The sequence below is a fragment of the Falco peregrinus genome, chromosome 6 (genome assembly GCF_023634155.1).
Source record: "Falco peregrinus isolate bFalPer1 chromosome 6, bFalPer1.pri, whole genome shotgun sequence".
In the NCBI taxonomy this organism is placed as follows: domain Eukaryota; kingdom Metazoa; phylum Chordata; class Aves; order Falconiformes; family Falconidae; genus Falco; species Falco peregrinus.
In genome coordinates, this window is record NC_073726.1 from 86,339,041 (window position 1) to 86,366,721 (window position 27,681).

Here is a 27,681-nt window from a genome sequence, read left to right on the forward strand (position 1 = left end):
GCTGTCCTGGCTGGGTCCCCTCCCAATTCCCCGTGCCCCTCCAGCCTTCTCGCTGGCAGGGCCTGAGAAACTGAAAAGTCCTTGACTGAGTGTAAACATTCCCTAGCAACAGCTAAAGACATCAGTGTGTTACCAACATTATTCTCATACTAAACCCAAAACACAGCATTGCACCAGCTACTAGGAAGAAAATTACCTCTACCCCAGCTGAAACCAGGAGACTGAAGGATTTTAGGCATGTAGTGGCAAATACCTGTTAGCTTGTTTAAATCTAGTCACTTTGGACAGAAACTAGAAGTTGTGAACTTTCAATGACGGCTTGGAAATGGTCTAAAAAGCTGCAACTTTGTTAATACTGCCATTCTCAGTGCTGAATTTCTCTAGTTCATTTCTTAAATTAGACGCAATTTTCTGGCAAAAAGCATTAACCCACAGATCTGATTTTATTTCACGAAGGGAGCTGGTGACACAGTTAGCTAGCGACACAGCTAGCTGCTCTTCTCCCCTCAATGAAAACACCATTTTTGCAGTGTAAAATTATCCAAAATTGCTGCTCCATCATTCTGCAACAGTCTAACAGCAAAACACTCACAAATACACGTAGACAGTAAAACAGAAGCCATGCGTGTGCTGGAAAAACATATGCATTGATGCAGAGATCCATCCAAGATACCTTTACACACACTGCTTCAAACCCCTTGTTTTGAGGCACGGAATCAAGTGAGTGAGCTTGTTCTGGCTTCCATAGTAAGTACTTCTGTCTTCATAAACTCCCTTAATTTAACATTTTCCCATTTTATTGGACTTTAATGAAAGCATACAAAGCCAAAATCAGATAATAATTAGTAAGTTAATATAAAACACAGGAAATACCAACTGATGTGCATAATTATGACTGTCTAGAAATAAACCCGGAACCTATCTGGAGAATTTAAATCCCTAGTGCCTGTAGTATTCCAAGCCCCACACAAGCTCACTGTAGAGACAATCCAGATCAGGAATCACGGTGGTCATTCAGGAAAGGGCTAAGAAGGTGTCCCTGCAGAAGCACTGTTAGATCCTGATACCCAGTCACAAGGACATATTCAGCCAAAGGGAAGACTCTTGACTTCCATTTCACTAAATACTTCACAGTACTATATTCACTCAAGAAAACTGTGTGGATGAATTTTTTACAGTATCAGAATTAACAGAGTTAAATGCCCTTAATAAACTCTTTGCTTTTGTTTTGTGTCTCCAACACAGCTACTCCACATATAAAACACTTCAACAGCTTAAAGCAGTGTCAAGTATAGCTTTTCACTGTAAAACATCCTATGATATAAAATCACATGTTTGTCTAGCAGGTCTTACCTCCAAAAGTCCGTCTTCAGGTAGGTCTGTGCAGTGGACAGCATTCTGAATCTTGTTCTTCCCAAAGACAGCACGCAGAGTTCCAGGTCGGAGATGACGAGCTATTTCCTATTGAACACAAGAAAACCAGAAGACCTTTGTGAACCACACTGTTCCTTTATATGGTGGATGCAATAGAATCTTATAAAGTAAAACACTACTGTGCTATTAAAATATGTGTAGTACACTATAAAAGAAAACAAAGAGGGAAATTCCAGCTTGCACTACACGCATACACAACTGCTGAAAAACCATGACTGAGACCGTGAAAACTAACTGCTTGAAATTGGGCCAATCAAGCCACCTTGGGTGAAATACAGGATCCTTCATATTACACACACACCTTCCTTGCATTTGTACCAACGCAATTAGATCATGTTAACACCCTTGCAGCTCTCAAGCACAGATTCTGCTGTCCTTAGTGAGCAGACACAAGTGCATCACCTTGCAGACTGGCTCCCTTAACACTGAACTATTTGCCTCAGAACCTGCTGTTTGTGAACCCCCTCACGAAACAGCCTCTTGGTCTTCTCAGTGGTGCTTCTCTGAAACCACAGCTAGTGCCAACATCTGGCTTCCTCTAAGGATCGATCCAGACTCTCTCTGCATCTTTCTCTGAAGCTGATATTTCAATACCCTTCTTCATCGACAATGCCAAATGCCTCCTTGACCTCACAGTGTTTCTCTTACTACAGCAGATACCACTCAGGTTCTGAAATAACATTCCTCCCTTACCTCTTTACTATGGTATATCTCCTGTCTTATACTGCAGAGACCGCCCTCACTGGCTCTCCCATCCACCATGCTCTTCTTTCAAGGCATAATTCAGCCCTGCTGTACTTCTCTGCGCTATCACCTTGCAGTGCTGTCTTTTAACTCCTTTCCTATGCCAACTGTGCTACACCTTTTTGGCCTCTTTTCCCAATGCCCTGGAGCTCTTCTCCAAGCCTACCTCATGCACAGTGTGTCTCCCTTTAAAATTCAGGGGTGATGGCATTAACTCAGTTTTCCCTCCTTAAAACCCTTTGGACATTTTTGTTTGAGTGCCTCCTGTGCACTTGACTGCTGCCAGTGAGGGGACAGGCTGATGACAAGCTCACGCTACAGCTACTGAACATAAAAAAGCGTTCTTCCTTGCCAACAGAGCCTACCTTGGCCCCTGGTAGGCCATTCGGGTGTAATCACTTTGGATGTGGCCAGTGCAGTGTTGCTGCGCCACTCCCAGGTGTTTGTTTCAGTGTCACAGCTGGAGGTTGCTGACCTCACAGCCAAGTCACCAGACTGGATCATCCAAGCATTTCTTAACTTCCAGTGTCAAATGGGTTCATAGTGACTTCAGTAGTGGGTCTCGGCTGACCTGGAAAACTTTGTACAGGTACAGATGAGAACCACCCGCATAATGCACACTCTCTTCTGGGATGGTAGTGAGTGCATTAAGCTAGTCCCAAAGCACGTCACAAGAGCATTACCCGACAACCCCTGTACCCACTTTCCAGCTTCACCCACTTGTCATGTCTCATTACTAAACAAAGACAATTGGACTTCAAGAGTAAGGTCTTCTCTTAGCCTAGCAAGTCCTAGATATTTTCCTGTAATAACAATTAACAATTATGGTGATCTGTTACCTAGTAACCTTGATCTGTTACCTACCTGGAAGACAAACTGCTTTAATACTTGGAGTGTGCCTAACACAAAACATGCTATGAGAAATTCCAGTTCCCCATTGTTGCTGTGTGTACGTCACAGGTTATACAGGATCTTTGGATATGGATGTCAAGGATATTTGAATAAGATACACTCAACATCAAACTGATTTTGCTTCAGAGGAAAGTTCAAGGGTTTCACTTTAAAAAAAAAAACAAAAAAACCCAAGGAGAAAAAAACCCCAACTCCTCTGCATGGTCCTCATTAAAAGTTTGTGATAAGGAAGTCTGCTGGAGAAACAAAGGTCACATGCCATTTAACTATAGCTATGTGACACTTTAATCAAGCCTTTCTTGGAACAACCATTGATTCCAGTAACAATTAGCTGTCAGGAAGCCGGCAATAGCACTAGGCTTTCAATTATTTCAAGGAAACTTGAGGCATATTAGAAAAAATTACTGTGGCTATGAAACCTTTGGAAACAGTTTAGCAAGAAACAGTTCAGATCTAAAAGGCTAAATCTTGGTATTTCATACACCATTTCCTATTCATCAAACTCTTTTGCTCAAACTGTCCCATCCTCCAACAGGTCCAAAACTGCTGCTGCTTATGAAACTTCTACCTTGACCCACCTTCCTCACCAAACCCACTTTTTTTTTCTTTTTTCTCCCTCCTCCCCCCCTTTCTTTCTGTAAAAGCAGCTATGACTTCCTGACTTTACCATTTGTCCTAAGCTCTCATTTGCACTTCACAGCTTCATAACAGAAGACCTCATGTTTCCTCTCTCGGACTCACTCTCTCTAACACTGGCAATAGCTGCTACTGTTGCAGTACATGGTCTCCCCTTCAATTCTTCAAGGCAGGTTGCTATCCATTCTCCGGCCTTCCCGAAACTCATCAGCCATTTTGCACAAAAAGGGACTCATTCTGTTCTGCCTGGGATTGCATTAGATCAAAAACAGACAAAGACAGGTTCTCCAGCACTTTACATTGTTAGCGCCCGATTAATAAGCCTTTCTTGCCATCAGTTTACAAACAGGATGACAGGTAAAGCAGTCCCTGCTTATATTTACGTAGCCAAAAAAGGACAATAATGGTAAATTCTGAAGTTTTACTACTCCATTGCTTTCTAACTACACCACTGAGGAACCCTCATACATAAGTGTCCTGGTGTATGTATTGCTAGAAATCTTGGGAAAGTTTCAGGGAAGGAGCAAGAGAGCTCCTTACAGAACTTACTCCTCATAGCACTTACTAATCTACACGCTTCTGCATGATGACAAGCTTGCCAAGCATTTTATTTATAAAGGCCTCATCTGCAGCAACAGGGAAAACAGTGAGGTTTGGGTTGGTTCCCCCATACTCCTCCATCCCCTCTGAAACCTCTTTTTCCTAAGTTTTCAAAGGAGTTGAGAGTGGGATGATGGAGGAGTTAAGAGCAGCTACAGCTCTACCATGTGCATGAGAAGACAGTAACATGCGTGCCCTGTGACTTCATGTGTGTGTGAGAATGAGGATGCCACAAACTCACACCTTGTGTGCAGAGTACCCTGTCTGCAGCAAAACAAACCAGGGTGGCTGCACCAAAGGCTTCATCCTCTGTGGTCTTATTCAGCAGGCTATTTGATTGCATTGTAGAGGCTTTGATCTACCAGCCAGCCCTTTGAAGATCCTTATCCTACACAAGATAGAGACGCATATATTTCATGTTTCTATCATATAACTGTGCCCAGTGCAGTACTTGTATGAAGAACTTAGCACATTCTAAAGTCTTTCTAGTTCTACACAAGTTAAAGGAAACAAAAATATCACCAATTCCAGTAATATGTCAAAATCAGACTGAAAAATCATAAACATGAGCAAAGCTCATTAACTGCTTTTCCTTCAAATGGCTGTTTTTTCATGGGCTGGACGCGAAGTCATATAGAACAGTAACATATATTCTAGCCAAAACCACAGATTTCAAGAAAATTTGGCCATTTTTTTTAAAGCATCTGCCCATAATACTTAATTGGGTATCTAGAAAGGCCCAAATGCGACTGCCTTTAAATATTTCTGCATGCTTTGTAGCTGTTTAAACAGTATTCAAGGAAAAGCCGAAGAGGCGACCCCTGACTCCATGCAGACACCATTCCCTCCCTCCTCAGTGGGAAACAGCACAAACTCTGAATGGACCAAAACCACACAAAGGAACTTGGGCTAGAACTAGAACAAGGAAACCTTGAAAATTCATTACTGGTCCTCTTGAGTGAAGCAGAATAAAAATTAAGAGAGTTTGTGATCAAGCCCTCTCCTATCCACAGTGTGTTCCCAGGGCAGCTTCATTCTTTTAGGTTTGCTTTCAGGCCAGCAGCAGAGGACTTCTTAGACTGCAACAAACTGCACAGTCGCCTCTAAGCCCCCAGTAAAACACCTTGTTTTCCTTCTCTATCCAAGCCCTGACTGCACCTCTGCTCCTTGCTCTTCTTGGCATTCCTCATTCACCAGTCATTCTGAAGGTTTTATGTTGACTTGGACTCCTCAACTCTGCTTTCCCCATCCTGCACTCACAAAGCTTTTTTCTTCTGCAGTTCTCTGTGTTCCACTGCTGCCATGAAAGAGATGGTCCCTCTCTCCCCTTGAAGGTGCCAACTGATCCAGAAGGCAGTAGCCAGCCCCAGGCAAACAAGCAAGTATATTTCTCCTTTTAAGAACCAGCTGTGCCCTTGTCAAGAGAAGAGAACACACAACAACTGTGAACAAACAAAATAATGTAAATTCCACCACTCACTGTGGTGTTTGTCTGGCTGAACTTTAGCCGTCAGAAAGCTGCTTCATCCAAGAGAGGCACCTGAACTTCCTCTGCAGTGACTGGAGGGTGATAAGCCATTTCAAGGGAAAAAACGAAGACTTTTGCAGTACAACAGCTATGCAAGGATTACCACAGCTCTTCAGTTGGCTCTTATTTTCAGAGGTTTTTAGCACCAGTTACATCACCTACTGCTGGCTGCAGCAGGAAGCTGTACAAAATGCTCATTTTTACACAAGCCGTCAGCAAGAGGTAAACTGATAAAAGCAGCAGTCTCTGTCATGCAGAACACAATACTAGACAAGTATCTCCTGTAACACTTATTCAGGCTAAGAAACACCTTAACATTATTGTCACTGTAGGAACAATCTCAGTTGATCAGTCTGATATGTCCGTCACAAAAGTTCCTATCCAAAGGCTTAACTATCAAAATGAAATCTGTGGTCACAGATGATCTTGTGCATGATACCACAAGGGCTAGCTTGCTTCAACTTACCTTGCATGTTTTCTTTGCAGCCCACACTCCTTCCAGGCTCTAGCCAACTGATTTTGATGTGTGTGCTTCCCCACTAGTTACCTCAGCTCTAACCTGTTTTATGTTCCCCAGTTTCAGGTGATGAGCCACCCTGCACTCAACATCTGCTGCTGCAGAACACAACAATTTTCTACTCCTGCACCAATTCGGGGTCCATTTAATCATCCCTAAATGCAGCACTAAGCCTTCTGTCTATATTACAGAGAGAAGAATCTACATAAGATGGTGCTGTTGCCACTGTAAAGTCTTCAACTGAGGAAAAGCACATTTTGCCCTGAAACTTGGGGCCCGCCTGCTGAAAGGTACTTCAGAAAGTTTCTAAATACAAAACCAGGTCAATGTTAAAGAAAATGCAATACGTTTCCTTCACCTTACATTTTACAAACCAATCCAGAACAGAAGTCTCTTGTTGACAGAGTGACACATTTTTTCTTTCTTCACATGCCGCAAGAGCTGCAGCAACGTCATGTACAAATATGGAGTCAGTATCAATGGCCTTACACGCACTTCCAAGGGAGTCAGTGTTATCAGAAGGTCTTTGGTACTTTCCACATATCACAAAAAAATAATCAAACTGAAACAACCTCCTCCAAATGCACACACACACACACACCACCCCTGATCTTTTAATCTTTATCACAAAACAAACTGATACACAGGTTCTCAAGACTCTGGAAAGGTTGCATTGAAGGTCTTTATAATATTTAGCCTAATCTGTTCCCTGAGCACTGTGCATTTTGACCTAATTGTCCAGGTTGTCTTCTCCTGACTAATAGCAAAATACTTATGCCTCCAATCACTTACTGGCCACTCCGACAAGTTTCTCACGTCTTTAACTGACCCAAATCTGTATGCATGTAGTTATGTACTTGAAACGGTGTGGCTGTGAAGGTTTGTTCAGCAAATCAGATTACCTGTTCCAGGCAACAGCAGCCAGATTTTCAATTACAAGGCTGTAAAAAGTGCATCTGATGCTCACCTCCTTCCAAAAATCAAATAGTTCTGCAACAGTAGCAGCAAGTAATCAAACCAGAGTTTATTTTGCTACAAAAATCTACTCTGGTCTGAGTAAAAAAAAAAAATTATATATATATATATATATATATATATAATTCATCTGCTTTTCTGTTTATTTTAAAGTCAGCCTACCTCTGAACTACTAGTCTGAAGCCCTGTATCTTTTGGAAGTTTTGTTAACGGACCTAAAATTATCTTCCATACTCCAGTGTTGGCAGTTTTTCGGAAGCTCACAAGTCAGTAGAAGTTGTTACACTGTCTCTCCTTCTCACCTTCCATCCCCTGAGGCACTTTGATTCTCTCTGCTTCACTCCCACGCGTCCCCTACCACTCCTCCTCTCTGGCAGCCCAAAGGTGCTGCACCAACTCTCTGCAGATTCTCTGCTGTGGGCAGCAAACGTGGCACATTTGCCAGCCTGAGATAGCATTTTCACTGGTCTTGGCACTTCTGGTTGATGCTTAAGCAGTTCTAATGATAACTGCCCTGCTTAGAAATTTATTTACTGGCGTATTTGTGTGCCTATCTGCCATTGCCAATGGGCTGAATTTAGAGAAGAGCAAGCAGCCACACTTCTGAGTTAAGTGTAAACGAGATTGGATGGTGAAGCCTTGAGGATAACTGACATACCAAATGTAAGTTGGTCGCAAAATAGGAATAAAGATAAAATATCTAGCTACCTTGTATTATCTGGGTGCAATAAGAGATATTTACGTTACTTGACAAGTTAGAAAAAGCAAGATTTAACAACTGAAAAGCAACTAACCCCACAAGACATCAGAAAACACAGTGTAACTGTAAATTTTATTATTAGTTGCTTTACTTTAAGATTTAAAGGTGAAATACTGATCCTACTGATGCTTTTCCAGTGCCTTCAAGGCATCCAGAATTTCATCCATTAATTAATTGACCTGTAGAACAAGGATAAAAAAATACTAGGCTGTAAGGGATATTTTGGGATTTCATTAATTCATGTTAGCAAAATATCTGGAGAGCCGCCAGTGAAAGTCACTATGAAGTTGCAAGACATTATTTTTAGTCTGCAGATATCTTGGCTGAGTTTTCCCCTGGAAGAACAAGAATAATTATAAATCATCTTTTCCTCTGATATTTTCGAGATAGAATTTTACATTTGCAAAAGCAGTTCAGATATCTGAGCTTTACACTTTGCAAAGCAGGAAAAACTGCTTCAAAATTCTACTGAGACTTCCCTGGCTTGATCAAATTTAGACCATCCACTTCAACAGAAGACACAGATGGACTGAAAGACAAAACTCACAAGTCTGCTGCAAACCCCAGAGATCCTTCCCATTCGGGGCTTAGCATGGGAGAGAGCTTTCCCTTCCACTCTGTGCCCTCAAGCCTCTCCAATCCATCAGCAAGCTTTTCCTTGGAAGCAGCAGTGCTGCCATCTCTTCCCACACAGTTGTGAACAGCCCGGTTCTGATGGAAGGAATTGCTCATTATCTGTGTTACAACTGTTTTTTAAAAGCCACTGCTGCGTTCATGACTAGCTGTACTAGTCAGTGTTCTTATACATACTAATAGATGGTTCTTACATGAAGAGACACAAAGAACAGAAAACAGGAGGCAGAATGGACCCCCTTTTTGGAGTGGGAAACCAAGACAGGGAGACAGTAATTTCCCAGGGGCACAAAGAAATATACATTTCACAAGGATCACAAGTTCTATGTCTTAACTTTCAGCTCAGATTTTTTGAATCCCAGACTGGTTCCTCAGCTATTCTCTCTCTCTGATTTAATGCTGCTTTAATTCCTGTGTAGCACTCTGATGATAAGCCACAGTCTGCAAAACTCAGGCCATGCCAGGTCACCTATGGGAACCTGAGGGCTGCCACGGGAACATGAAGAACTGCTGTTCACTCATCTTCCACCTTGACCTTGTTCTAGTCCCTTGATCTGGGAAGTCAAGGAACACAGAGGAAGGGAAAATTTCTTAGCAAGATTATCCAAGGGAAGTCCCAAGAGCACATTGGATGCAGTCTATCAGCAAAAGAAGCTGCTAAAAATTCTGCTCAGGTGGCCCTGCAGTAGAACAGAGAATGTCAGCTGAAACCAAACAGACCAGCAAGCAGCACCCCAAATTATTCAGCAGGTTCTCAGCATTTGAATAAGTAATTTTATATCCAGTTTTTTAAATGCCTTTGTTTAGTTAATAGTGTTCACAAACAATGAGACCAGTAGTATAGAATAAAGACTATTACTGCAGCTGTTCTCATGGCTGCCAGCAATTGCAGAGAGGAGAATTTTAATAACAATAATAATACCTATCATCCTCAGAAATGCAGAACCAGACTACTTACTTCCTTTTGGCTACAGAAGGGACGGTTTAAGGCCATGGAATTTGTTTTCACCTACTTTAAAGCCTTCAATAATGTAGCTCAAGCAGAAAATAACTGCAGATATGCTCTGGCCATAGCATCTATTTCTTGCATTACCACAATGTCATGCAAAGCACCTCAGGAATTTCAGTCCATAAACACCCTGTCGCAATGTACAGTACAAGAATACCACCTATGCCACCTAGAAAGCCAATGGATCCCTCATAAAGGAAACCCCTCTGAGAAACTGATAGATATCCTTCCAGCAGCAATCAGTTCCCCTCAGATCAATCTCTTTTGTGTACCAATTTATCATCAAAGTACATAAGATACACTGTGATCTGCAGCTCCTTTTCTGTTTGGTTATTATTAGCTCTGCCACCAATCTATTAAGCAAGCAGAGCCCAAATAAGCAGTCCTCTAGGATAAGAAAAAAAAAAAAAAAAGTCATGCACATCTAAGCATTGACTATTCATAAGCTGCCAGCTGAAAGACATGAAACCTTTTGGGACAGCTACAGTCAACTTCAGGATACTCAAGATCACATCATCATGGTTATATGGAAAAGTAAGTGCTCTACTGCCCTTCTACACATTTATAATTTCCTCTATTGCACATTTTCAACAAGCACCTTTGTGTGCTGACTCTTGCTAACTACCTTCTACAGCACTCTAGAAAAAGCCCTTGCAGTCTGCTCTATGAAGTTCTACTTTGGCTTATTATTTTCTTAATATTATTTACTGAGCTATCATTTGCATTTCTTCATAACCTGAAGTGCATGTAACAGCTCTACAAAACTACTATGTTCCAACCAGAAGTCAGGATGAATTCAAGTGAAGGACAAGGCTACCTATGAACAACAAAAAACCCAAGTCAGGCATGTAAGCAAATGCTTTTAATCTATTCAAATCAAAGATTCTGCAAACACACAAGGTCACTGTGACCAAGATGCTGAGAAACTGGAGAAGGAGAAAATAGTTGTTTACTGCAGTAACAGTACCATTTTCTTTCCCAGACAGAGTGACCTCAGCACTTCCCCTATCTCCTGGAAACACTGCTCCCTTTTTCCAAGGAAGGACTGAGGCTATAGAGAATTTGCTTTTTGCTGAATGCTTCTTTTCAGGGATTCACTTTTATACATTCAATAACATTGCTGTCTGATGCACAAGAGCAATTTGCTGTCTGCTGTAAGCAAACAGAACACAAGGAAAGCAAAGAAAACAACCACATAGACTGAAATTAACTCAGAACCATAATGTTCTCTAAAAGGCTCTTACCTTGTGCCTTTATGGACTGAATATATTAATGAATCTGTTCTCAGAAACCTCAGCAGCTACAGCAGAACCATAACAGAACAGTCCAAAGAAGGAAGCAGGGAAAAAAAAAAAGCCCAACAAAATAAAAAGAAATGCTATCACCAAGGAAGGTAGACTGACTGCAGGAGGAGACTACAACCTAGGAATTCTGATGACCAGCTCCGTGTTTTACGGACCAGGACTGCATTTTCACAAGGGGAAAGAATGCTTTTATTTTAAAAAAGTATTAAAACCCTCCCACAGGCAAGTAACTTGCATTTTAATCCAGTGTAGCTGGGAGAAACAAGCCCTAGAGAGAACCCTGCAGATCACCTTTGATCACCCTACCCATGTAAAATTACGTTGTGTATTTATCTATACCAGGCTGGTATCATACGATCAGCTAATATGTTAGAAGCCTACCTCTCTTTCTACAGTAGTGAGAAACAAAATTTTCTCCTTTATCCATCCAAGATATGTAAGGAGAGAAACAATAAAGATATGGTATTTTGAAATGCATTAGCTAGCACTATTTTAAAAACAAACTAAGCAAATGCTAAAGGAAACTAGGCAAGCAAGCATTTTTAAAACTTTGTGTGGTCACTTTTTAAATAAAATATGATCCATCTATGTAAGATAGGAAATGTGTAACACCATTCTTTAAAACATGGCATATATCCAAAGCTTGAAGAGAACCTAAACAGGAAGATGCAATCCAAACAGGATACGGAGACATTCATTCTGCAAACCAAGACCTGCACATGGACAGTTATAACCAAAACCCTGCACAATCTGAAAAACCCCACCTCCTCAAGGCTGAATAGACAAATTTATGTAAACCACAGCATTTATAAGAATGTTGTGTTCATCACAGATGCTTAAAATACCACTTTTTTTAATAACATCTACCTACTACTTTGGGATGCACTCGGTCTGAGTGCAAAGGGAGCCTTTATGATCCCTAAACTAACCTTTCAGGCTTCTTTCACATCTACCTATAGATACAATTAGTCTCTGTGATTTCAGATTAGGCTAAATGTCTTCATGTGTCTGCAGAGCTGAACAGTATACAAAGTCCTTGACCAAGAAATTGAGTTTTCTTAAAAAGTAAATATTCTAAGTGTGGCTTAAACCCTCCTAAAAATGGCTAACCCTGTGATGCTTTGCAGGGAGAGGCCTAAAAACCTAGCTCCAGGATATCCTGGCATGTTACCCGTTCTGGGGAGAAGCTAGGAGGTCTCTGGCAGCACAGCAAGTCAAGAAAGATCAGTAACCAGTGCTGTTAATGCCTTGTGGCACATCCCTGCTTTCCTTCAGTCTCTGGGCTCATGTTCAGCTTCTTTCCTCTTGCTAAAATAGGGTAAGCTATTCCAGCCTGGAACCAGGCACAAGGAATCCAGGAAGAACCACTTCAAAGCCAGAGACAGCCCAACATAAGGGAAAGACGAGCGTGCAGATGGGAACCCTGAGGCTTCTAAGTTGATGCTACTTTCCAGGAGGGCATACAGTGCCTTTGACAAAATGTTAACAACTTCCTGAAAATGTCCAGAAATTGCAGTTAAGAAGGTGCCTTGTCATCAGGGGATACTAAAATAGCATAGTGACAGGTAGCAGAGGAAACTAAAAAAAACCAACCAAACAAACAAAAACCCCACCTACGTAGGCTAGAGGGGCTTTGGTAGATAACTGAGGAAAAAAAGCCATTGCATTGCAACAAGTGGAAACAAGACACACATGTACTCCAGTTTCAGTCCTCTCCCAGAGGTGCCCAGCACCTTCCTTCCAGAGGATGAAAGCAGCAGACTCCTCCAATATCACGCCTCTGTGGTGGTAGTGGGCTTGATATCAGACAATCGTTTATTTTCTACTTTACCAAATAACTGTAATTTGCCATCACTGAATCCAAGTCCAATGACCTTGCATCCAGGATTTATTTAGGCAGAAAATGTAGCACTGCTCATGTGTTCAAGTCTGGTAGCTCTGGAGCCTCTGACAAGGAGTGGCAGATAGAAGTTTTTTTCAAACTGTAACCTTGCCAACATGCCTCAATCACATTGGATTTAAAGCAAAGTTCAGCCTTGAGGGCTCTGTCAGTATTTAGTCTTTTGATGGAGACTGCCAGTCACCACTAACAACATCAATTTTCAACAAATATGCACCCACCCATCAAGAATCAAAGCGAGCCTACAAACTCCAGCCTCACATGACGCTGAACAGCCATCATATGACAGCAACCTTCCAGCAAGGACCAGCCACATTTAAGACAAGCCACTTGCAAGCAAAAGGCTCCTCCTCCACTACTAGTGCTCTGATTCTTGTTCTAACATCTGCACAAAGACATATTTATGTGATGCTGAAGTCCCTCTTCCTATCAAAGGACTTCCCATCACCTGCAAAGGGTGGATTGGAGAAGACAGTATGCAAGAAGCAGAGCTGAAAGCAGGTCACCTCAAGACTGTAAGCAAATCATGCATACATGCCACTACAAAGCGCATACACACACATACACACAGATGTGATTAAAGCAAACGGGGCGGTGGGGGTGGGGGTGGGGAGCAGTGTCAGGGGCTGGTAGACCTCTGCAATACCCATGCAGAAGCAAAAGAAATACATCAGGACAACTTACTATGAACACTGAATTTATGCCTCTAAAAATTTATTGGATTCTTGACTTGCAGCTGCTCCCAGAGCTACAAACAGCTTTGACAGGAAGAACAAATACGACATTTATGTATCAGCCTTATTTCTGGTGCAGCCAGTACAGACTCCATTCATTTTAAACCAGGGGAAGCAACTCGTTGCCACAGGTGTGGTGTTTGGCATCCACACAGATACAGGCTTGTCTGTGACAACAAGCTGTAACACTTTTGGAGGTAAATTTCAAACCATACACCAATATATTGACAGTCTAAAGCAATGGTGGCAACTCGTGATTACAGTCCCATTACAGCTGTAGGTCATTAAAGCACAGCTGCCTTAACCCTTCCTTCCTTCTAGGTCCAGCCTTAACAAGCCCCCTCCCCACGCACAGAGGGTTGACAGAACCAAGGCAGGAGAAGTCCTGAACTCACCAGGACTTTGGGCTCCATGAACCAGCAGTGTCAGCTCAGCAAAAGAGGGCTGCACTAGAGGGAAGAATCTCCCTCCACAGACACTTACTCAGTCAAAACCCATGCCCTCCAACTGAGAGGCCTTAGCACTTGTCTAGAATACATTTTTGTTAAACCTGCAGAGGCTGATGTGGAAATTAAAAACTGAAAGGACAGAGTCAGATGACTGACCCTAAATAACATCCAAGCAATTCAATCATGTCTTTCCCACTGCAGGCTTAGAGAGCAGGATATTGTAACTGGTATCGATCAATCTGTTTGCTACTGTAGCTGACAATGGTCTGGCGCTGAATGAAAATTTTTAGTATTATTACATGACTCAGGCTATCTGACAAGATAATCAATTATATGAAAATCTTCTTCAAAGAATTAGATTAATAAACCTTATTTCTCTTGAAACACATCATGTACTTCACTGTCAACACTTACTGAGGCTCACTAAGCTACAGGGAGAACCCACATCGAAACAGTTATGAAGGTATTACCGGAAAAAGAATACTTGGGAGCTCAAAAATAGCCTTTATATTTCTTTATATCTTCCACTGAACTATTTTTTTCATGTGATGTAATATAAAAAATCATGCTGCTAATGTAGTTCTAGGAATGAACATGAACATTTTCGGCCTCACATGTAGATACTTTTTCCCCGCTGGATTTGCAGGAGGTCTATACAAACAAAAATCTTACAGCAACAGTGCTCTTTGGCTCTTATCATTATCCCTGTTTAACTGATGTGATAACTGAGGCAGAAACACATTGAACTTTTTGTCCAAGGTCACACAGTGAAGTCAGGAATGGAGCTAAAGCAGACTCCAGCCCTTTCACTTCACCACTTTGTTTTAAACCATCTAATCTCCTTTTTAGCTCTTTGGTGTTCATACAAAAGTACAGAAGACTGTTAATACACTGTTAGCCTTAAAATCACAAATCTCCAACGTAAAAGGAATGCAGGTTAGGTTCTAAAGCAAGTATACAAAAATCCCTTTTCAGCCCACTGGATGCAGAAATATTGCAGCACGTCCCATCACTTTAATAATATCTCACAGCAGAAGGTACTTGAGTCACTTTTAGTGTACTGCCAATCCTAACTAAAAGCTTTTAAGACTACTAAAAATTATGCAATCACCCAGGAACATGTAGCTGATGCAGACTCCTGGAATCACATGTTATAACCAAGCTTTTCATTTGTGTATGAAGAAAGTTCAAAAGAAAGGTAAAAATAAAAGTAATATGTCTATTTTCCAGAGCATTTAAAAAGTGTCTTATGAATACTAAGCAATCGCCTCAACAATTCCATGACAAAATGTTACCAGCAGCTATATCAATATAGAGGCTACACAAAGAAGACATGAAAATTGAAGCTGTAGCTTCAGACCTAAGTAATAACAAAAGGCCTCCAAGTGCCCCAGAGGCCAAAATTCAAGGAAGCTCAAGCAGCGACAAGATTCCCTGGCCACCATCCCCTTGTTCCAAGGTTTCCTGTAACCACCTTTGCTTCCTGATCCATGTGAAACAATGTCAAATCAAGGCAGAATAGGTTGCTTTTTTCCCCCCTTCTTACTGCACTTAAATGAAACAGCTTTCTTGCTAATGCAAACTCTGCTGCATTTATCCTTACTGTGCTCCAAGCACTTTCATTTCTTTACAGTGAAGAAGAAACATAGCTTCTTTTGTGCTGAACTTTGGTTGCAGGTAGCAACTACCATTTGTAAGTGACAGTGTGTATCAAAAGTTCAAAAGGTTTGTGTTCTGTAGTAATCTGATTTAATCAACTTTTTAACTCCTCTTCCTAGCTTTCTAGAGCAGTTACCACTTTGCCATAGGTGTAAATCTTTTTTCTCTCAATGTCAGAACTGCACCAATAGAAACAGAGTGAAATAGCACCCAGCACAAAAAAATGTAATTTAACAACCTACATAACAAGTTTTGATAGTATGTTTTGAAAAAGGGCTTAAATGATTCAGACACACTATGGAAAAATCAGTGGAAATCAAAGTCATTTCAGAAATCCTATTCCTATCTGAAATTTAAATAGCTAAGTAAAAGTGCTCAGCTGCTCATAGGATCTCAACATCTCAAACCTCCTAGTGTTGGGTGCATAGCAGAGGCTGTCGGTGCTTCCCCTCCTTGAAAAGCTACAGTCTTGTGTGGAATTCAAAGGTCTTTTTTAACGGCCCTTATGAACTCTTTAAAGAAACATTATTTTTAAGATGGGCATCAGAATGGCTGCTGGCATTTTATAGAGGTGCTGCAACAGTAAGTAAAGAGTAAATATCTGTTTATTACAGTAGATGTGGAAAGAGCCTTCCATTCCTAAGCCTTACGCATAACCACCGAGGCATTCAAGGACAAAAAAAAGGACAAGTCACACTAGTAGTCTTGGACCTGGCTGTGAGAAACAGCTAAGCTAGAGGCTGCAGTCAGAAAATAAGAAAAAAAAAACAAACATCACAGCTGATCTGAAAGATTACAGAAAGGCCTCTGATGAGACCACCAATAACACAAAAAAATCCAGCTGCACTCCAGGAGCTTAAGCCAAGTGCAATTAAAGATGCTGACAGTTCACCAAGAGTGCAGTGAGCCAGCCCGGCACTCACTACAAAAGTGCCAGCGTACAACAAGAATGCAGCCAGACTAGTGCATACATCATCGAACAGAGACAAATGCTCCACAACTGTGCAATCTATGACACCGAGTCCTTCAATCAGGTCACAGTAATTCTGAGGGTGACCATGGACAGCACAGCTCCTTACAAACAGGTATCTTTACCCCACCACCCACTTTCCAGATTTGATAGGCCTTTCACACACTACTACAAACAGGCTCAAAACAGGTTTTTGGTTAGTAGTCTTCCCTGCTACCATATGAGAGGTTTATAATGAAGGATGTTTTGGCAGAGAGCTTTACTGACCTGTCATGTTAACAAAATATTACCCTGTTACAGAAATACCACAAAGTTCCATTTAATTTTTAGCACTTGGTATAAATTGCTAGCTTATTAAAGTATAATCCTCAAAATGTAACAACTCTAATTCTTTCTTCAGTCCTAAACATCAGGGACTTGGACAAAACCAGACCCATTTCCAAATGACATCTCAGTTTGAGCTGGGAAAATTTGTATCACCTCTTTATGGATGCCTTTCATTGAAGCATAGCCCAACTATCTCCCTGCAAAACCAGGAAGAGTCTGAAAGGGCTGTTAACATTCACATCCAGTTTAGATATCTGACTTGCCACAAAGTAATTACTACATTTGCTATGTATCTAACATACAATTAACAGCAGATATGACTGGGAGAGATTAATTATGTAAGTCAAATTCCAACACCTTTACTCACTTCAAAACAGCACTCTGCTTTGAGAGTAGTCACAGTGATTTCAATGGCATTACTTGCCAAAATAGGGCACTCTAACAGGAGCCAAAGTGACCCAATCAGGTACATTTTTTTGTGAGCTTGGTCTTTACCTGTGTTTATAAACAGGCTGTACACACATCAGGATCTAGCATATATAAACAAACGAAAAAGTTATAGAGATATCCACATCTGTCAATGATAATGGACTATTTGCACGACACTGATTTACTTTAACCAGTAGAACATCAAGTCCATGGTATCTTCGTATAACCTTACTGGAAAATGAAACTGCTGTTATGTTTTTTGCTGCTTCGGTTTGAGACAGATATTATAACCACAAAGTTCAGTTGTGAGCTTCTCTGATGATTCCAGTTGGGAATGATGCAAGACCACTGGGATGTCTTAGTCCCTTCTTCCTCAAGGACAAGCTACAAAAGCTGTCTGAAGAGACAGATAAATTTCAGGCAAAGATCACTCTTGAGAGCAGCTGTAATTACTGTACCTATGCTTTATGTGCCTGAAGAATCAATTAATTTGCAATTCTTATAGAAAACAGTAGACGGAAATACAGCTGCCTGTCTTCCAAACATACAATTAGCGTAACTGCTATGAAATCAGTGTCCAAAAGTTACAGCTGTCTGCTTCCACTAGAAGCAGGTGGGCACTCATTTTCACTGCACAAGTCACACCGTTAACCACTAAAATGGAAACACAAACAGCATAGGTAGGTCCCTAGCAAGAGATCTGAGAGACAGGAATTTAGTTCCCTCCTCTGCTGTTTTCTTGTGCTACCCAGAGAAGCTGTCACTTTATACATCCCTCAGTTCCTCAGCTCATCAACAGTTCCTTCGGCCACACGCATGTTGTATGGCTACAAGAGAGCTTTTCATGTGATGTAGTAGGGGAAAATAGAGAAATTCCCCTTGAAGAGGTACACTTGTCTTTAATAACCTAAAGGAGCTGTGATGTTTGCAACCATATTTTGATTTTAACGTATCAACCATTAAACAAGCAGAAATGTGAAAAGGCTATAACAGGCCCAACTAGAACAACTGCATCTTTGAAAGTTTTAAAGACCAGAAACCTTAAGCACGGAATTTGAAACAAAATTTAAAACCATCATATTGTGTACATTACTACTGATATATCATTCTAAAGTTAAAACTAAGTCAGATAAACAGGTTATGCTGTGCTTACAAGATGCTAACCCTGCAGAGAAACATTAGAATGTTACTAAACAGAAGGGGAACAAAAAGTTTGGATAATGCCTTTAACTTGTGCTTTCTGTAATGGAAACTCTGGATTTGAAAAAAAATATAACCTGAACAACTTGTTCTCCCCTTCACATATTAATCTCTGTGATTTTCCTCCATGGAAACTGGTAAGCCCACTCAAGTGTGCAATTAAAACATCAAATCATAACCAAAAAAACATACAAACCCTGACCTCATTGCTTCCATCTTGCTGTTTCACCTCATGGCTCCTGCATGGTACAGTAGCCTTCATTGTTTAACAAAAAACTGCACAATTTTTGAGGCAGCAAAATTTGCCTGCAAATTGCATACAGTATCACGCTTATCCAATTAGTCACCTCAAGAAATGAAAAATAAAAGCTAGAAGCATTAGCATAGCAAACAGGTACAAGAACGTTTACACCCATTTTTTGTTTTATTCCTTTTGCAAATCGAAGGAACCAATTCTGCTTCTATAGTTTCAACCTAGGAGAATGCCAGAGACTGCAGTGGACCAACGTTGGATTTACACTGGCATGCACAAGCAATATCTATTTGTTCCAGGGCTCTGTGTTAGAATATTTATGAACCTTTAACCGAGATTTTTGCCTAGATAGCTTTCCTTTCACATAAACATCATCACACTATTTTATCAACTGGTTTAAGTAAGATCAGAAGAGTTGCTAGAAAATTTGCAAGTTGGGCCAATAAGACTACTAGCATTTGTCCTCCATAATAAGGTAATGCTTACATGTTTCCAATGAATGCAGCAGGTATGTGGCAGCTATACCTCACTTTGATGTTTTAATTCACATAGCCAGCACACCAACTTTTTAAGCATCCCTTATCACTCAAGCAAGTACTTACAGGGTCAGAAGGACCACAGAAGTCTCTGAACACTTTTGGAGGCTCAGGTTGTATAATCTCCATTGCTATGCAAGGGCCTGAACACAGCTCTGTAACCATCTCCTGGAAGAGAAAAAAATAGACAGAAACAAATCTGAGCTTCTTTGGGCATTAGCAAGGGTTGTATTCCTCCCCAAAACTAGACCCAAACTTACAGGACAGGAATAGATAAGAAATATCGGTGCATTTAGGAAAGCAAAGACATGAAACAAATATATTAGTAGTATTCACAACAAAAGAAACTTTTTCCATTTTGCTCCTTGGTTTAGAAGGTGGAGATTGAGGTAAATTGGATATTCAGCTTCAACAGGACACTGAAGAGCACGCAACAACACCCACAATACCTCACATTCTTTTGTGGGTATATCCGTATTGATCTGGACCTGGATTTCACAGCAGTATCCCCTAACTTCTCAAACTAGACTGAATCATTGGAACACGCTTTGCTGGGTGTAAGCCTGAAAAATCACACTATGTTCAGCCAGTTCCACAGGCAGCAATGTACTTGCAGTGTTCCCTACAGGAATACACAGTCTATATTTGTTTCCAAATATATACCCGTGTGATGGCTTTAAGTCATTAAAATGTCTTTGGGCTTTTGGTTCTCGCTGTCTTTTCTTTTCTGTATGACTACAGAAGCTGAAACACAGAAGCCAAGAGAACCTGTGCTTGTGGGACAACCTCTTAGGGAAAGGGTCCTTGATCTGGCAACATTCCTGTGGTGTACTGTTACCAGAATCTCAGTTACACCAAAATCATGTTTCCCTGGAGCCTCCTGGAGAGTAAAGAGACACTGTGAGTTCTGAGTGGGTGATGAAGATGGGTCTTAGTTTTCACAAGCTTAAATTAACTCTGGGCATTAGTGCCAATTTGGAGTTTGTTAATTAGAGGTATAGGTTTCACAAGCAGAAATAATTTTTGATGTTCTAGTCTGGCTTCCTTTTTTAAATCATGCCCTTATAGTCACATACTTGCCTGGAAGTCTGGGCAGACAAGTTTTAAACAAATCAGGACAATTAAAAGAATCAAAACCAATGAGGAAAATGGATAGGAGAAAACATTTACAGGAAATAAGGGAGGCCAGGGAAGGACAAGTAAGGTACTGCAATCAATCCCACGAGCCACAGGCAGGTCAAGGATGAGCACACAGCGTGGGCAAAAAAGCAGTAGGAAAAGAAGGATTCAGTCTTTCTCTATCTTTTATGAACTGTGATGGAAACTAAATACACAGACTCCAAATCAAGCAGCACTGTCCCAAAGAGCTGCTATCTTCGTAACAGATTCCATGCTGAGAGCATGTGGTTAATCTCCTTGCTCTGAAGTCAATGGCACAGAATTTTAGCCACATGCCTCTATCATCCACCTGATCCTAGGAAATGTAGGTAGAAGTATTCCTGAGAGGACATGAAAAGACTATAGCCTAGTTTCATGCTCTACAACATGAATAAATATTTTGATTCCAAAAACTTGTCACCAACAGATCCTCTGTTAAGAGCAGGTCAAAGGCTAAGAAGCAGCCAATTGCCACAAAGTCACTCCTCTTTAAAATTTCATCGAATTCCATCATCTAAGTAACTTTTAACAGGAAAGCAGAGAAAAAACAGGCTTTTAACTTGCGTTGAATCAATTGCATTCCTCCCTGCAAACTGTGGTTTTTCTTGTTCCTCCCTTTTCTATTGCTTCTGTACCAGCACCGACATCCCACCAGCAATGGCAAACAATGCGAACAAAGTTACTCCCGCCTCCTTCATTACAATACAAAGCTGAGGACTGAAGACCAGCTGCCACCAACTACAGCACAAAGACAGGTGGTACTATGTGAGACAAGCTTGGTCTGCCTTACACAGGCTCATCAAATCCGGAGTTGAAATTAAATAGCAGACACTATTTCTCTGGTAAGACTCCCAGTTACAGCTAAATCAATTTTTCTTTAGAAAATAGTTTATTCATCAAGTAACATTGTTTGTGGTCAAGCAGAACCATTCCTGGAGCTGGATCAAGCTCAAGCATTTTTGATTAGCAAAGTGGATTCTGAGCTGACCCAAAATAATCTCCCTTCTTTTTTCCCTCTTTTCTATTCTGGCTACAGTAGGAAATCCAAAGCAAAACAGCACAAAAACTAATCAATAGTATGCAAAATCCCATGTAGCTAAAATTTTGGGTAATTGTCCAGCTTTCTCTTTTCACAGAGAAGCGGTTTACATACAAAGTCAAGCCTTTAGCTGACAAGGGGTAACCAGAAGAAAGGGGAGTGCAGTTTTTGAAAAGGGTTTCTGGATGCCAAGCATATTCTGTGCTGAGTTATTCTGGAGTGATAAATAAAATTCAGATCAAAACAGACATTTCTGAGTCATAGATGTAAGAGGTCATATTCTTCTTTCGGTATCTTGTTTTGCAACTTAATTCTTCCTGTTTGGCCTGCACTGACAGTATCTATTGCTGCTCCCATATGTGCTTTATCTGGATCCTTTTACCATGATGATTAGCTTTCCCATGTTTTCCTGTTCTACAGATATCCTGAGTGCACAGAGATATTAATTTCATTTTATTTCAGCTGAGTGCATCCAGCACATATGGCTTGCAGGACAGAGCCCTAGATCCTCACTTTTCTTCAAATCCCGTCTAAAACATATCTTCTTTATTGACTTACCCTGTTTAAATGTCACATTCCCTTCTGAGTAACTCTCCAATTAAATTATATAACTAAAATTTGCAAATTAGGGAGTCAAAGATTGTACAAAATTGCTGCAGAAGATGGTAGAGAATTTCCAATTTGTCTCAAAGCAGAGACTTTTACAGTACCACAGGATTCTTCAGGTCCTGAAAAACTGGTCAGATATTACCATATTTGAATTCTGCCATGTACCTACAAGTCTGTCTGTCCAATCTTCCTTTGGTCCTTGTCAAAAATAGTATTACCAGTGGAGACTTTAAGAGTATTCCCCAATCTGAGAGTGAACTAACAGTACTCCTATTTGAAGACAAATCTACAAACCTTGTTGAATTAAGTTAGACTGAACAATCATACGGGGGGGGAGAAAACAAAAATGTCATTATTAGAGTAATAGGAGTAACTGTCTGGCATAATATTGCTAACAATGTAGAAAACTTTCAGTAATTTAACCATTTAAAAATTAAGGAAAATTTGCACAGTATATAGCATGGCAGTGATGCTAAACTCATTACTGTTTCTAACATGAACCAAAATCCTCTAACAGAAGGCAATACAGAAATGCAAGCTTGTCTTCTTGTATTCCCATTGTTCTGTCTACAGTCAGGAAGTTTTATGTGACAGTATAACAATGCCTAATATATATATAAGTGTCTAAGTCTTAGATGTGCACTGGGATTACAATGTATCTTAAACTTCTTAAATTTTCTGACAATCCACAAGAGTCAGATCAATAAATTTAGGAATAGCTAAAAATGTCATTAGGGAAGTATTCAAATACAGAAGCCCCATCGTAAACAAAATAATAGATATATATTCTGGTCCCAGCCACTATTGCAATATCAAATCAAAGATACATATGTGACACATTCTCGTAGCTCTACCACAATAAAATAAATTATCTGGCTGTGTGTGGGTGTTGGGGTGTGTGTCACAGTGCTGTATTTTACAAATTGCTTGGCTGAATAATTTTCACAAAAGACTTCCTTTCTTACAACATAGTTAGAACACTTTTCAAGATGAGTTAGTTTATTTGAGAACAAACTACAATTGGTCAATATCAGGTTCCTAAAAGAAATCCTATCACAAACCCCCAAAAGGAAATATGTGACCATTTTCTTGTTTAAGCACATTCTATTTTTAAACAGATTCTTCTCATACTTATACTTACCACATATTCAGCAACGACACCTTTGTAAATCTCATAAAATTCTTCCACATTTGTACGCTCCATGTTGAACTAAGAAAGCAAAAATGTCAGCCAGCGTGCCTTAAATGACAACAGCAACAAAAAAATAGACAAGACACCCTTCTTAAACAGTAAACATTCAGAATACTTTTAATTTTTGCTAGGTAAAAGGAATGGCTTTATAGCTGCAATATGAAATTTGTCAAAAACTTCAACAATGATGTCACAGGCAATACAGCACACAGTATCTTCTTCCACATAAGCAGACAATGTAGTGCTGGCTGATGCCACTAAGACATGCAAGAGGATCTGGTTTTTGCACAGTAAAGGGGCTATTCTTCATTTGTCATGAGGATTTGAATCATTGATTCCAGATCTCGAGACTTTCATTAAAAAAATCAAAGGGCAGTACTTACAGGACTACTCTTGGGAACAATCTCTGTGCCAACTTCCTTTAACTGTCAAGGGTGACCAGGGTGCCAAAATCCTTTCAGTATCTTTAAAAACCTTCCCCTAAATTAATACTAAATATATATTTTAAAAAAATCAAGGATATTAACAATTGTTTTTCTAATCTTAGCTAGTAAATTTTGTAAAGATATCTCAAATTGATCCAGAAGAAACATATAATTATCTCCCTTCTAACTATAGGGCACCTGAGATACAGAGAGGTAAAGTGTCTTGGCTCAAGGTCACCCAGCAAAGAGAAACAGATCAGCTGATCAATCAAATAATAAACCACAAATATCCTAAGGACAAGGCTGATCCCAAAACATTGCTACACAGTCTGTGCAAGGGTTTTATATTGCAGGGAGACACCTGTGCATTGCTGTGAAGCACATGCAGCACTTCTCCACCTTCTGTTTATCAGAAAAACATACACAAAAGAAAACATACCATCTGCAAAGCGGAAATCTGAAATCCTTCATTGACGATGGCTTTTATAATCTTTCCAGCTAGACCTGAAGAAACACAGAAAAGACAGTATTCAATTCAAAAAAGGAGAATTTACAATTGGAAGGTACTTATGACAATATACCACTCACTTTCAAACCAAAAAAAACAGTGTTTTTGTAATGCTGTGAGAGGAAGCAGAGAGCAGAACTGAGTTCACACACTCTATGTTCTATCTAAAGTGATGAGCTGATGGTCTCAAACAACTAAACTCCATGCAGCTGCTGAAAAGAATCTCTACCCAAAAAAAGGTAATTAGTGAAGCTTTTGCTTTACTCAGATCAACTGCAAAACACCCAGTTGCTGCAAGATCAGGATTTATATTTTTAATTAAGCTCCACTGGCAATACTGATGCTTAAACAGTAATCAATTCAGGGCACAGGCTGCTTGTTTTGTTTTTTATACAGTGTTCACCAGAGTGGGGGTCCTACTTTAAGCTAGAAACAATGTAGGATAATAAACATTGCCAATAAACCAGCACAGAAGTTTATGCCTTCTATGGGAAAAATACATCAGTGCCAAATAACCTACTGCTTCTGAGGTTATAACTCACAAATATCTTATTGCTGATTGTACTGCTTACTTTATTCTCTCCAAAATGCATCCTCAAAGACTGAATGACACTGTAAAACAAAACACTAAACTTCAGAGAACAAGAACCACCGATTTTTCACTAAATGTGTATTTTAGCTGTGTTTACAAGATCAGGCAAATCTAAAGATTATGTCAGCCAACCACAGTACCCTGTGTGAGTGAATTTCATAGAATCACTGTTTTTGTAGAACATAAATGCCTGTCCTCTAGTACAATTTGTGAGAAACTACAAACTTCTGGACATTTATTCAGAACAGAATTAACCACAGAAGAACACCCTGTAATGAATGACAACAGCAGGATTTGACTCTAGTCATTAAATTCTTTTATAATCTAGTCTTTAAATTGTAGGATTTTTTAGCAATGTATAGATTTGGTAGATGAGAATAAAACAAAGCTAATATCTAGGTTCTAGCATGCTCAAGACCTGAATTGTACACAGTCTGCTAATACCTGTGACATAGGATGGGTGAGCTTCCTACCATGTTAAAAGGTCAGTGGAACCTCTGAGTAAATGAGTTGCATAGTTGGACAGCTATAAAAATTGTATTTACAAATTAAAATGAAAAAACTTGTCCCTGAAGTACCTCCCACTGTATTTTCACATTAAGTTTTATGTAAAAAAAAATTCCCCAGACAAAACAGCACATACTTCTTCCAAAAACCTTCAAACAACTAAAGGGAAAACTTGACATTTTGGTATACATTCAGTCCATGCGGCTCTCTGGGTTTACAGAACATAGCAACAAGTGGAGGCAGGTGCAGCTCCTGTCCTGCTATACTGTTACACCATGACTCACTAGCACAGATTGCAAGTTTCTTTCTAACGCTCCTGTGAAAGGGGGGGTGTGTGTGGGGGGGAAAATCCCCTTTTTTTTTCCAGGTGAAAAAAAATAATTCCAGCAGCAAAATGAAGGGACTTGGACAGGTCTGCCCAGGAAATGCAAGACCATATCAGAGAGAGAAATTAGACCTCCAGTTTCTTTTTGTCCATGCTGCTAGAAAGGCTGAGCAGCTCAGATGCTTCCACGCAGTTTCCAGTGAGGCAGCGAGCCTACAGTCTTGATGTCAGAGATGAACGGCCAGTTTATAAAGAGACGAAGTAACTGGCTGGGCATCATTCAGAAAATGCATAAATTGATAAATAATCTGTGACAGAGCATAAACATTTCCTCATTCCTGATCTTCAGTGTGAATACTCCAGCCAACAGCCACTGCTCCACCAGAAACCAATAAAGATGAAGAATGGGCACTGGTAGACATATGGCAACTACTGCCTGCAGGGACACGGTGATGAGAAGGGTATGAGAAAGCTGCTTTGCCCAACAGATCGCCATTTTACACTTTATCAGTCAAGAACGGGTCACTCACACAGGCCTTCACAGCTGGAATGCATCTAATGAAAATACATCAGGTATCAGGTACTATGGAGATTTGCTTTTTACAGAACTTTTGCCCTCAGCAGTTTTACAAGCTTTAAGCAAAATCTACGTTTTAGAAAAACAAAGGGGGTCTCAAAAATTCAGCTTTCTGGGCTGTTTCTGTACTGAAATTGTTAAGATTTTTCTTAGAGAGCAGACAGGCTCCTTTAATGACAGAAAACAAAGTAGGCAGGTACTTTGCATAAAGGTCTTTAATACAAGGTTCCTTTAATAATCAACTGTGATAAACCTATCAAGATTTTCCTCTGCACTGTATTCCTACATTCAGTTTCACTCATCAGAACAACAGAGCACCTTGTTGCTCCAGACAGATCGCCCACAACTTCAACATCCAAAAGGCTTATCCAAAGGAATTCTTGTCACCATTGTACAGACAGATGCCTTGCCAAAAAATTTCAAAGTGCCTTGAGGAAGAGGCATGAGATTTCATTTATAGTTGCAGAGCAGGATGTTAGCTCTGATTTCCAGATGTGGGAACTGAGGCACAGGAGGATAAACAAGTTGCCAGAGGTGGTACAGATGTACACACCTAGTGACTTGGCCTCCCTTGTCCCAGTTTAAGCAATACATGTATCACTTTTCCTAGGGACACCTTCCTTTCAAATTCTACCTGAACCAAAATAGAAACAAAAAGCACAGAGACAATCCCTGAGCAACAGAACACTGGAAGCTCAAGGCCTGGCTTGGGATTTCTTTCAGGCTTTCAGCCAGTTGCATGACTGAATTGGGACGTGCCCTCTCCTTTGTGGGCAGATAAGGCTGAGGAAAAGAAGAACTAATTAGATAGAGTGCCATTTCAGCAGCTTTCAACAATGTTTTCAACTTTAAAATCCAGATCTGTAGTGAAAAAACAACTTTTTAAGGACCCTTCAAACAGGGCCAGTGCATGTTTAAAATGTGATTACAGTAAGAACCCAAATCAAAGCTGCAGATTAGGCACCAGTTATGATGAATTTTCAGTCACAAAGCACAAAAGAATCACAAGCATTACTAAATACAGTTGGGGGAATTTAATACTAATCCTAACAAATATGAGAGTGAGAGAGAAAAAAAGGTGCACGTGCTTTATATCTCCTAGGCAGCATTATGTTTCTACACACCTAATACAGGACAGATAACCTTCCAACTTATTTTAATCAGCTAAAATGATAAGGCATTAAGACCCCCTCAGTTACATTGATCTTCTACAGTTTGTTGTTTTACAATACACAGTATT

The 27,681-nt window shown here is 40.2% G+C and overlaps 1 protein-coding gene across 1 annotated transcript in view; it reads right to left on the bottom strand.

Moving 5' to 3' along the window:
* NME7 (NME/NM23 family member 7) overlaps window positions 1-27,681 on the bottom strand; it is a 94,986-nt gene that overhangs the window by 16,311 nt on the left and 50,994 nt on the right. The window contains exons 8-11 of the mRNA XM_055809201.1: window positions 24,372-24,436; window positions 23,457-23,525; window positions 19,576-19,677; window positions 1,354-1,461 (exon numbers count right to left, since the gene is read on the bottom strand). Of these exons, the coding sequence (XP_055665176.1) occupies window positions 1,354-1,461; window positions 19,576-19,677; window positions 23,457-23,525; window positions 24,372-24,436 (344 nt within the window). The remainder of the gene's footprint in view (window positions 1-1,353; window positions 1,462-19,575; window positions 19,678-23,456; window positions 23,526-24,371; window positions 24,437-27,681) is intronic.